The sequence below is a fragment of the Belonocnema kinseyi genome, chromosome 3 (assembly GCF_010883055.1).
Source record: "Belonocnema kinseyi isolate 2016_QV_RU_SX_M_011 chromosome 3, B_treatae_v1, whole genome shotgun sequence".
NCBI classification, from domain to species: Eukaryota; Metazoa; Arthropoda; class Insecta; order Hymenoptera; family Cynipidae; genus Belonocnema; species Belonocnema kinseyi.
In genome coordinates this window covers 154,753,883-154,766,868 of record NC_046659.1, presented here as the reverse complement: position 1 = coordinate 154,766,868, position 12,986 = coordinate 154,753,883, and the positions used below count along the sequence as shown (strand labels likewise).

The 12,986-nt window shown below is 24.2% G+C and overlaps 2 protein-coding genes across 2 annotated transcripts in view; one reads left to right on the top strand and one right to left on the bottom strand.

The window, feature by feature from the left end:
- The window catches only part of LOC117169037 (D-beta-hydroxybutyrate dehydrogenase, mitochondrial), an 11,952-nt gene extending 3,603 nt beyond the window's left edge, over positions 1–8,349 (bottom strand). Inside the window, exons 1-5 of the mRNA XM_033355115.1 lie at positions 8,024–8,349; positions 3,849–3,932; positions 2,718–2,892; positions 223–344; positions 51–155 (exon numbers count right to left, since the gene is read on the bottom strand). Of these exons, the coding sequence (XP_033211006.1) occupies positions 51–155; positions 223–344; positions 2,718–2,892; positions 3,849–3,932; positions 8,024–8,239 (702 nt within the window). The 5' untranslated portion in view covers positions 8,240–8,349. The remainder of the gene's footprint in view (positions 1–50; positions 156–222; positions 345–2,717; positions 2,893–3,848; positions 3,933–8,023) is intronic.
- The window catches only part of LOC117169038 (DNA fragmentation factor subunit alpha-like), a 36,740-nt gene that overhangs the window by 8,530 nt on the left and 15,224 nt on the right, over positions 1–12,986 (top strand). The gene's annotated exons all lie outside the window — the stretch shown is intronic.

Here is a 12,986-nt window from a genome sequence, read left to right as displayed (position 1 = left end):
ATTTATAGAATTTTCTAAATATTTATATACATAGATTAAAATTAACGTACTTTAACTGCACAATGTATTCCTCTAACTGGACTTGGAATTCGTGCCAAAAGGCTACCGACTAGCACGACACGACCTTTCGATCTTCTTACAAGTGGAAGAAAAACCTGTTGATTAAAAAATTAATTAGTTAAATAAATAATGAAAAAAAATTATATATTGAAAAATATGCACCTGAGTTAGTCGCGCCACGCCAATAACGTTTGCGTCTATGCTCCTTTTCAAAACAGAGGATGGAATCCATTCACATTCTCCTAAAGTTACCCAAGTATCTGCATGAACCAGTGCCCACAATCCTGCAAAATATTTGTTAAAATTTGCAACTATTGTTTCATATGAGATACTTAGAAAAAAGATACTTTTTAACAAAATTGTGCAATTTTCAAGAAAGTAAATTCATTTTTAACCAAATAGCTGCTTTTTAACAAAAATATAAAGTTTCAACCAAAAGGAATAATTTTCTACGAACAAGATAATTTTCACAAAAAAAAATACATGAAATTGGAAGTAATTAATTGCATTTTCAAATAAAAAGGTACAATTTTCAACCAACAATAGAATTGTTCAATTTTCAACCAATAAAATTAATTTTCTAAACAAAAAGGTAAACTTTCAAATATGAAGATTAATTTTCTAACAAACAAGTCAAATTTTCAACAATATGCATGTATTTCTAACAAAATAATTGAATTTTTACTTAAAAAAGATAAATTTTTGACGAAAAAGATAAAATTTCAACTAAGAAGATTAATCTTTTACCAAGCAAGTCGAATTTTCCACCAAATAATTACATTTTCAGGTCATAAAACTAATTTAAAAAAAAAGAATTCTTAACAAAACAGTTCAGTTTTCAACTAAAATGGTAAATCTTTAAACAAAAAAGTGATTTTAACCAAAAATGACTATTTAAATTTTCAGTTAAAAAAAATTAATTGTAGACGAAGGAAATGCATTTTCAACAAATTAGTCAAATTTCAATCAAAGAAATGAATTTCAAATTTGGGGCCAAAAAGATCAATTTTATACTAAGAAGATTAATTTTCCACCGAACAAGTGTAATTTTCAACAAAATTCATCAATCTTTAATTAAGTAGTTGAATTTTCGAATTCAAATAATAAATTTTTACCCAAAAATATGAACTGCTTATCAACTAAGACTAATCTTCAACAAAAGTCATGCATTTTTTAAGAAATTAATTAAAGTTTCAAGCAAAGAAATTAATTTTCAATCAAAGTTTCATCTTTAGAAAAATCAAATTTTCAGCCAAAAATGGAATGCTTTCATTTTTAGTTCAAAAAATAATGTTACTAACATAAAAATTTCAACAAAATAGTTAAAGTTTTAACCAAAGAAATAAAATTTTCAAATTAAAATGAAGAATCTTCCAATAAAAAAAATGAATTTTTAACCAGAAAAGATAAATTCTCAACATTCAACTTTAAGTTTAAAATATAAATTTCAAACAAATAAGAAAAGATTTCTAACAAAATAATTCAATTTTCAACAAAAATTTAGAATGTTTAATCGAGAAGATTAAAAAAGTAATTTTACTGCCAAAAAAAAAAAAATTCAACAAAATATTCAGTTTCAACCAAAGAAATAAAATTTAGAAATGAATATGATGAATATTTAACCAAAAAAAAAATAATTTTTAACCAAAAGCGATAAATTTTTAACATATTACATAAATTTTCAACTGAAAAAGATGTATTTCCAACGAAAAAGGAAATAGTCCAACTTTCGGTTTAAAAAAATAACTTACAAACAGGCAAAAATACAATTTTAACAAAGTAGTTAAATTTTTGACCAAAAAGATGAATGTTTAGCCAAAAAGATTAATTTTCTTTCAAAAAGACAAATTTCCAAATAAAAAAAAATTTCCACCAAAAATAGAAAACTTTCATTTTTAGTTTAAAAAAATAATTGTACTACAAATAAATTCAACAAAATAGTTAAGTCTCAACCAAATAAATGAAATTTTTAAATTAAAATTATGAATCTACAAAAAAAAAGAATTTGTACTCAAAAAAAATGAATATTTAATGAAGAAGATTAATTTTCTATCAAAAAGACAAATTTCCAACCATAAAATTTTTAGTTAGAAAACATTTTCAAACAAATAATTGATTTTTTAGCTAAAAGAGATCGATTTTCAACGAAAAAGAAAATAGTTTAATTTTCAGTTAAAAAAAAAACTTACAAACAGGAAAAAATATAATTTTAACAAAGTAGTTAAATTGTCAACCAAAGAAATGTATATTCAACCAAAAAGTTGAATGTTTAATCAAGAAAATTAATTTTTCAGCAAAAAAGTCGAATTTCCAACTGAAAAAATCAATCTTCCATAAAAAATGGAATACTTTTATTTTTAGTTAAAAAAATAATTTTTCTAGGAAAAATTCCCAATAAAATTGAACAAAATATTTAAAGTCTCAACAAAACAAAATGAAATATTCAATTAAAATTATGAACCTTCAACCAAAAAAATATAAATTTTGAACCAGAAAAGATAAATTTTCTATATATTACAACAATTTTCAACCAAATATATATTTAAGTGAAAAAAACAAAACAATTTTAAACAAATTAATTAATATTTAATAAAGAAATTCATTTTGTTATAAAATTTAATTTTCGAATTTTCGGAGATTAAATGTAAGTGGCAAACCTGGTGCTCCATCGGGTAAATTTTCATTTACATACAAAAATGTAGAATGAATATCATGTTCGCTCGTAACGTCCAGTTGTACCGTGTGCAACCTTCCTGAGGAGTCTTCCTTCAATTTCTGAACGAGTTCCTCATTTTCTTCCTTGTTGGAAAATCCAGCAAAAACTGTAAATCCCTTTTGGAAAACAAATAATTAGTCATTATAAATTGTTAGGAAAAATTGCAAAAGTTTTAAAAGAAAAATAGGGTATCTACCTAACCAGGAAATCGGGAAATTTCCGGGAATTTGATTCAGTGAGGGATTTTTCTCTCGAGTATACTAAAATGAAAATTAAAAGTGGTTTCACATATTATATTACTCTAATTCTGAGTTGAGACAGTGAATTTTCTAAATGAATTGTAATCCAAATAAGAATTTGCTTAAATTTAACATTTAAAAAAGAAATTAAAATGTACCAGAATTTGAAATTTCCCTCTTCAAAATTGTAGAAAAGAGAGTTACTATTCTCAATTTTAATATTCAATGTTTTAAATCAATATAATTCTGACTTGGAATTGGGAATTTCGGAAAATAATTTTATTGTTTATTGGTATAAGGAACTTTTTTAATGAACTATAGTTTTGTGCTTTTAGGGGTAATAAATAAATAAATGAAATATAAACAGAAAAATGTCGTAGCGAATTATTATTTTAATTAATAATGAGGGAATTTACAAAATCAATCCCCTTTATCCAAATCAGAATTCGTCAGATTTGGAAAAATCCTTCTTTTCTCATTATAATCTAACAGAATTTGAAACTTTTATTTGCTAAATTTTAGAAAAAGATGCTACTATTCTAAACTATCATAGAAAATTTTGTAAACAAATATAACTATGTCTTGGAACAAGTAAATTTGTAAATAAAAGTAATAAAATTGTGACTTGGAATAAGGAATTTATTTAAACAATTATAATTTTCATTTAGTTAATACTTCTTTTACAAAATTCTCTGTTTCAACTCAAAATTATAAACCTTTTCCAAAATCTTTTGAACTCTTTTTAATTGACCGGGAAAAAACTAAGAATAAACCGGGATAAAACCATCCGTCAGGTAGACACCCTGAAGAATTAATTATTAAAAAGAATATACCAGATCGTCTAATCTTCTGGCTAATGCAGACCCAACTCTTGCATCGCATCCAGTAATTAAAACTGCTTTTCCTACTGCTGATACCTATAATCCAAAAAAATTAACTGGTATAAAAAAGGTTTAAAAAAAGACTTTTTTAAATAAAACTCTCTCATCCTTTCTACCTCATTTTTCCATTATGTTGCTGAAAAAGAAACAGGCTATTCCCTAAGTAGAGTGCAGAATACTTTATGAAATATCTTCTCTATTATTCAGTTTATAAAATTATAATCATATGATACAGCTTTTTCCCCTATGGGCACCTGGTTCGAAACCTTGAACTTTGCGACACGTGGACGGAAATCGATACAATTTGGAAGGCTTGGGAGTATGCATTTATTCCCTTTTCAATTAAAAACTTTTAGATTGATTTATTTCACACCGAGCTGTTAACTTGTCAGCTCTTCCACGGAACAAATTAAAAATAATTAAATTCCCTAAAATTCACTAGATTTAATTTAAGATTTAGTATGGCTGGTCCATTTTTCTCTGGGAACCTTAATTTTAATTGTTAATTCCAAATCAGGGTGGCCGCAGGTAAGGCAAAACCTGAAAATCAGGGAAAGTCAGAGAAATTGGGGAAAAAATGGCAAAAGTCAGGGCATTTGGATTCAAGTCTATACCTTTTTTCTGAATTTTTTTCAACTATTTTTAAATATTTTAGGGTATTTTAAAAGATTGCTGGAATTTTCTAAAGGTTTCAATAATTGTAAAGGAATTTCAAAGGCTATAAAAGGTTTAAAACTATTTAAAAATATTAACTAAAGATCAAATATTTTCTTAAAAATTCAACAATTTGGTAAAAAATACAATTTTTTGTTAAAAATTAATTTTTTTCTTGTACAATACAACAATTTAGTAGAAAAATAGTTATTTTGGTAAAAAATCGACTTTTTGGTTTTAAAAATTGAACTACTTGGGTGAAAATTAAATTTTGTTGTTGAAAATTCATATTTTCGAATCGAAAATGCAACGTTTTTGAAGAAAATTCATTTCTTTTATGATATTGCGACATTTTGATTTAAAAAAGCTACTTAATTGAGAGGTGAACTGTTTTGTTGAAAATGTATTAAAAATATATTTATGCAAGATGCTCTTTTGTTAGAAACTTTATTGTTTCAAAATTCGATTATTTTGTTTAAAAAGTGTAGTTTTTAATTGAAATTAACTGCTTTGAATCTGAAATTTCAATCTAAAATTTGTTGTTGAAAATTGAATTGTTTTGCAGTAAATGTTTTTTTTTTCTGTTAAACATTGAACTATTTTGATTGAGGATTGAAATATTTGGGATGAAAATTCAACTATTGGGTTGAAAATTCGACTTTTTGTTAAAAATTAAACTACTGGGTTGAAAGTTGAACTACTTTGTTAAAAATTAATTTTTTTATAATTAAACAATTTAGTAGAAAAATAATTATTTTTCGAAAATTCGTCTTTTTGGGTTCAAAAATTGAACTATTATGTTAAAAATTCACATATTCGAATTGGAAATGCAACGTTTTTTTTTTCAGAAAATTCTTCTTTTTTTTTGCTTAAGTTGAAATCCTTCGTTAAAAGTTCAGTTTTTTTGTGGAAGATACACCAGTTTAGTCAAAAATTAATTTCTTTTGTATAATTTAACAATTTGGTAAAAAATTTAATCTTTTGTTAAAAATTGAATTGTATTGTAGAAAATTCTTTTATTTCGGTTGAACATTAAACTATTTTCTTTGAAAATTAAACTACTTGTTTGAGAAATACGCTACTTTGTTAAAAATAATTTTTTTTTTGTATAATTGAACAATTGGGTAGGAAAATAATCATTTCTTTGGCTTGAAATTTCGGGATTTTGGTTGAAAATTAAACTACTTCGTTGAGTATTGAACTACTTTGTTAAATTTTTTTTTTTGTGGAAAATACATCATTTTAGTGAAAAATAAATATTTTTTGTATAATTTAACAATTTAGTACAAAAATAATTATTTTATTGAAATTTCGTCATTTTGGGTTTCAAAATTAAACTATTTTATTGAAAATTAATATTTTCGAATTAAAAATTTAACGTTTTGGTAGAAAGTTGATTTCTTTGGCTTGAAGTTTCGAAATTTGGTTTAAAAATTAAACTACTTCTTTAAGAGTTGAACTACTTTGTTGAAAATTCTTCTTTTTTTTTGTTATACATAATTTTAGTTAAAAATTAATTTTTTTATAATTTAACAATTTGGTAAAAAATTAAATCTTTTGTTAAAAAATGAATTGTATAAAATTCTTTTATTTCGGTTGAACATTAAACTATTTTCTTTGAAAATTAAATTACTTGGTTGAGAATTAAGCTACTTTGTTAAAAATAATTTTTTTTTGAATAATTGAACAATTTAGTAGGAAAATTCGTCTTTTTGGGTTTAAAAATTGAACCATTTTGTAGAAAATTCAGATCTTCGAATTGAAAATGTAATGTTTTTGTAGAAAATTAATTTCTTTGGCTTGAAATTTCGGAATTTTGGTTGAAAATTAAACTGCTTCGTTGAGTGTTGAACTACTTTGTTAAATATTCATTTTTTTGTGGAAAATACATCATTTTGGTGAAAAATAAATATTTTTTGTATAATTTAACAATTTAGTAGAAAAATAAACATTTTGTTGAAATTTCGTCATTCTGGGTTTAAAAATTAAACTATTTTATTGAAAATTAATATTTTCGAATTAAAAATGTAACGTTTTGGTAGAAAATTAATTTCTTTGGCTTGAAATTTCGACATTTTGTTTGAAAATTAAACTGTATCTTTAAGAGTTGAACTCCTTTGTTAAAAATTCTTTTCTTTTTTTTGAAGATACAGAATTTTAGTCAAGAATTAATTTTTGTGTAATTTAACAATTTGGTATAAAAATTAAATCTTTTGTTAAAAATTGAATTGTATTGTAGAAAATTCTTTTATTTCGGTTAAACATTAAACCATTTTTTTTGAAAATTAAACTACTTGGTTGAGAATTAAGCTACTTTGTTAAAAATAATTTTTTTGTATAATTGAACAATTTGGTAAGAAAATAATTATTTTGTGGAAAATTCGTCTTTTTGGGTTTAAAAATTGAACCATTTTGTTGAAAATTCAGATCTTCGAATTGAAAATGTAATGTTTTTGTAGAAAATTAATTTCTTTGGCTTGAAATTTCGGAATTTATGGTTGAAAATTAAATTACTTCGTTAAGTGTTGAACTACTTTGTTAAATATTCGTTTGTTTTTGTGGAAAATACATCATTTTAGTGAAAAATAAATATTTTTTGTATAATCTAACAATTTAGTGGAAAAATAAATATTTTGTTGAAATTTCGTCATTCTGGGTTTAAAAATTAAACTATTTGATTGAAAATTAATATTTTCGAATTAAAAATTTAATGTTTTGGCAGAAAATTGATTTATTTGGCTTGAAATTTCGACATTTTGTTTAAAAATGAAACTACTTCTTTAAGAGTAGAACTAGTTTGTTCAAAATTCTTTTTTTTTATTATACATAATTTTAGTTAACAATTATTTTTTTTATAATTTAACAATTTGGTAAAAATTGAACTATTTTGTTAAAAATGCATACTTTCGAAATGAAAATGTAACTTTTTATAGAAAATTAATTTTTTCTGGCTTGAAATGTATTTTTTTGTCCTGGAAAATCTTGAAAAGTCCTAGGATTTTTTTTCTTTAGACACGCTAGATGCTCTGATATAAATACTATTAAACATGCGTGCGTCTCCAGGTTGTATACATATTAATAAAATCATGTGTTAAAAATAGAAAGCTCGTTCACCCGGCATTGTTATAAAAAAGGTCAGAGGTCCCACATGCAGGGTTTTTAATCGGATCACTACACCTTGTAGCGAGCCTTTGATCTATTCCAGAAGCGCATTGATTTTATTCTATGAACAGTTTGAAACAGCAATATTTAAAAAAAAATTAATCAATTAAATAAAAAAAAAAGTTTGACAGTTTTATCCAATACTTTTAAGGGGAAAGCTTATTAAAGGGAAAGCCTATTGAAAATTTAATAACTCTGCTATTAATACTATCAACCTTCATTCCAGTTCCAAGTTTAAGGAATATCGCATCAGGTTTATCAAATTTATAGAAAAAATATCCCAAAATAAAAAATTCGCCTCGAAAACTCACCTTCAGGCTGTGGTAGAACAAGGTAGAGCCGATGGATATTATCAAAAATAAGAGAAAAAGCACAAAACTAGAAGTTTGAGTGATGCCTAAAGTGTTCAGTACTGTCGCTAAAATAACTGCAATCGCGTGTGAAAAAGCAATGGGCAAGAGACACCTTTCTGCCAACTCCCACGATTGACTGTCGTCCTGGTCTTTATTTAAATTCACTGTAGGCATTTTTGTCCTAGTGGTTTAATTTTCGAAAATTTTGAACCAATCATTCGATTATTGGCATAGGCTCGCTTAAGGAGCCTCAACTGAGCTAGGCCTGAGCTAACTTTAAACTAAAAGGTGTCTAGTCTTGTTCATCTAAATTTAACCACAGTGCTGTGCCTTAACCCTGTGTATCTCGATAAAATTGTCTCACCTGTTTAGAAATAAAACGCTCCTTCATGAATGAAAACCATGCCATGTGATTAAGAGAGACAGAAAAAGGCGATAGACGCGCTTGTATTCAAATAGATCTTTCTATCGACTCGACGACGTGGATAAAAGTAAGCGGTTTTAGAGCTTCTAGGGAGTCGCAAACTGAAACTTTTTAGTAAAAAATAATCTCAAAAAGAGGGGAATATTAAATTTAGTATGAAAGGCTCTAAAATCTTAGAGTTCAAGTTTAAATATATTACTCAAGTAAAACTAAAGCTTCAAAATTAAATACTGATTAAGATACTTTTAATCAATATAAACGAAAAGCATTAAAAAAAATGTTCTGAAAGCAAAATGAAAAAAATTAGCAAAAGTTGAAAATTCGATCAGTTTGTTAAAAATTCGTCTCAATTGCTTTATAGTTTAACTACTTGGATCTTTCTTGTTCCAAAAATGAAAGTTTTTGTTTATAATTCGTCTTTTTGAGTTTAAAAACAACGGCTGTCTAAAAGATTTGACTTTTTAAATTGGAAAATCTTAACTCTTTTATTCACAATTTATCTCTTTTGGTAAGTTTTATTTTTTGAAAATTTATTAAATTCTTTTTTTCAAAATTTGTTATTTGTAATTCAGTCTAATTGCTTTGGATATAAATTTTGAATCCAAATATTTTGTTGAAAATTGAATTTGTTTTGTAGAAGACTACTTGGTTGAGAGTTGAACTACTTTTTTAAAATCTATTTTTTTCTTCTGTAATTCAACAATTATTTAGTAGAAAAATCATTATTTTTTGAAAATTCGTTTTTTTTTTGGGTTTAAAAATTGAACTTTTTTGTTGAATATTTATATTTTCAAATTGAAAATGCAGCGTGTTTGTAGAAAATTCATTTCTTTGGCTTGAATTTTCGACATTTTTATTGAAAATTAAACTACTTGTTTGAGAGATGGACCACTTTCTTAAAAAATCATTTTTTTTGTGGAAGATAATTTAACAATTTCGTAAAAAATTAACTTTTTTGTTGAAAATTGAACAGTATTCGTCTCATTTGCTTGATAGTTCAACTACTTGGATCTTTCTTGTTCGAAAATTTATTTTTTTGTCGAAAAATCGTCTTTTCGAGTTTAAAACCAAAGGTTTTCTAAAAGATTCGACTTTTTAACTTGAAAAAACTTAACTCTTTTGTTGATAATTGATCTCTTTTGGTCATTTTTATTTTTGGAAAATCCAATTCTTTTGTTCAAAATGTGTTATTTGTAATTCAGTTTAACTGCTTTGGATCCAAAATTTGAATCTAAATTTTTTTGTTGAAAATTTAATTGTTTTGTAGAAAAGTACTTGGTTGAGAGTTGAACTACTTTTTTAAAAATCCATTTTTTTCTTCTGTAATTCAACAATTATTTAGTAGAAAAATCATTATTTTTTGAAAATTCGTTTTTTTGGCTTTGAAAATTGAACTTTTTTGTTGAAAATTTCTATTTTCGAATTGAGAATGCAGCGTGTTTGTACAAAATTCATTTCTTTGGCTTAAATTTTCGACATTTTGGTTGAAAATTAAACTACTTGGTTGAGAGTTGAACCACTTTGTTAAAAAATCATTTATTTTTGTGGAAGATAATTAAGAATTTGGTAGTAAATAAACTTTTTTGTTGCAAATTGAACAATATTGTAGACATTTTTTTTATTCAGCATTTCAGATTAAAATTCAAATATTCGGTTAAAAATGCATCTATTTTGTTGAAAATACAATTTATTTAAACTTGAACTCTTTAAGATTAAATATATTGTATTTTCAACAAAATAGGTGAATTTTTAACCAAATATTTTAATTTTGATCTGAAATGCTGAACCAAATAGTTGAATTTTCTATCGAAAAAGTTGAATTTTCATTCCAAATAGTAGAATCTTCACCCAAAATAGTTTAATGTTTAACAAAAAATGTTTTTAAAAATTCTAAAATACTCTTCAATTTTCAACAAAAATGTTCATTTTCTACCAAATTGTTAAATTATAAAAAATACATTTTTTAATTAAAACGATATAAATTCCATAAAAAATGAATTTTCTACAAAATTTTGGATTTTCAATTAAAAAATATGAATTTTCAACAAAATATTTTCCAATTAAATGGTTGAATTATTAAAAAAAAATTAACTTTTAACAAAATATTTAAACTGCCACCCAAGTAGTTTAATTTTCAAGCAAAATAGTTTAATATTTAACCGAAAAAAAAAACAATTTTCTACAATACAATTCAATTTTCAACAAGAAAGTTAATTTTATACCAAATTGTTGAATTATATTAAAAATGAATTTGTAACCAAAATAATTAATCATCTAAAATGTAGAAATTTTAAGCAAAAAAAAAAACAAGAATTTTCTAAAAAAAAAAGTTGCATCTTCAATTCGAAAATATGAAAATTCAACAAAAAATTTAATTTTCAACAAAATAGTTCAATTGTTAAACCCGAAAAGACGAATTTTTAACAAAATAATCATTTTTCTGCTGAATTGTTGAATTATACAGAAAATAATTTTTAACAAAGTAGTTAGTTTAATGTTCAACCGAAAAAAAACATGTTCTGCAAACCAATTCGATTTTCAACACAAATTTGTGGATTTAAATTTGAGACCCAAAACAGTTAAATTAAATTTAAAACAAAAGTAATTTGAGCAAAATAATCGTATTTTAAAAAAATAAAAATGTCTAAAAAAAGAGTATCTTCCACAAAAAAATGAGTTTTTAACAAGAATAGTTTAACGGTTAACTGAAAATAAATTTTTTTTCTAAAATACTGTTCAATTTTCAACAAAAAAGTTAATTTTCTACCAAATTGTTAAATTATCATGAAAAAAAATGATTTTTCAACAAAGTGGTTCAACTCTCAACCAAGTAGTTTAATTTTCAACCAAAATCTCGAAAATTTAAGCCAAAGAAATTAATTTTCTACAAAAACGTTTGATTTTAAATTCGAAAATATGAATTTTCAACAAAATAGTTCAATTTTTAAACCTCCAAAAAACGAATTTTTAACAAATAACTATTTTTCTACTAAATTATCGAATTACACAAAAAAAGAAGTTAAATTCAGTTTAAAAAAACTAATTTGAACAAAATAATTGCATTTTCAAATAATAAAAATTTCTAACAAAAGAGTATCGTCCAAAAAAAAAAATGAGTTCTTAACAAGAATAGTTTAATGTTTAACTGAAAATTAAAAAAATTTCTAAAATACTTTCATATTTCAAGTTAATATTTCAAGTTAAAGAGTCGAAAGATCCAAGTAGTTAAACTGTCAAGCAAATGAGACGAATTTTTAACAAAATAATCAAATTTTCATCCACATAGTTGAAATTTCAAGCCAAAAAGATGATTAAGTTCTCAGAGAATCGTTGAATTTACAATCAGAAAAGTTGAATTCTTAACAAAAAAGTTAATTTTTAACCAAGAAAGATGACTCTTCTACTAGAAAAAATTATTTTAAACATCCATAACCATTAGCTATATTTTTGCTCATTTTTTTAATTTTACTTCCAGAACATTTTTTTGTATGCTTTTCGTTTGTATTAATTAAAAGTATCTTAATCAGTATTAAATTTTGAAGCTGTAGTTTTACTTGACGAAATTTCCAAAAAATTGTGAAGTTTTCGAATTCAACAAAAATTCAAATGCACAGTGATAAATTTTAAAATTTTGAAATACTTTCATTATAAAAGTTTTCAAATCTGCTTGAAATGTTTCTGCTTTATGAAGAGTTACTGCGTTGCGTAAATTTAAAAGAGCGAGTTGAAATACGATGTGTTCCAATTTGAAAACCTTTCAATTTCAAAGCTTCTAAAGTTTTAAAAGTTCCAATATAGAAGCTTTTACTAAATTTGATAAATAGATATTCTACGCTGAACGTGTTCGAATTTTAATTTTAATTTATTTAAGTACTAAAGTTTGAGGACTTTTTTACAAGCAATTTTGGCTAATTTCTAATCCAAATAGTGACTAATGTGCATTAATATTGTCGCTAATGTTCGTTTGAATTTAAAATAATTCAAATAAATTCGATAAATATTATGAAGATTTCATTTAAATTTGAGTGAATGAAGGATAAATTCATTTCAGTAAAATTTGGAATGAATTTAAAGATAAAAATTCATGGTGAATTTAACAAAAATTAAAATGTATTAAAAACAATTTAAAAATATGAAAAAATGCATTGAATTCAATAAGTTTGAAAAGATTTTTAAAAAATTTAAAGGAGTTCCAAAGAATTTGGATGAAATTACTAAGCATTCAAGGGGTGTTTAAAATACTTCAGGATGAACTAAACAACAAAATGTTTCAATCCACTGAATTTAGTAGAAGTGAGTGAATTAAGAAGCATTAAAGTGAATTAAAAAAATTCTAAAGAATTTAAAAGGATTTAAGAGAATTCCGAAATGCTAGTAAATTCTTTGAAACCCTTAGAAATATTGTTTAAATTGCTCAAAATCATTCAAATCTTTTGAAATCTCTTCAAATTATTAAAAGCTATTGAAAATGCGTTGATATCTTTTAAAATACCCTGA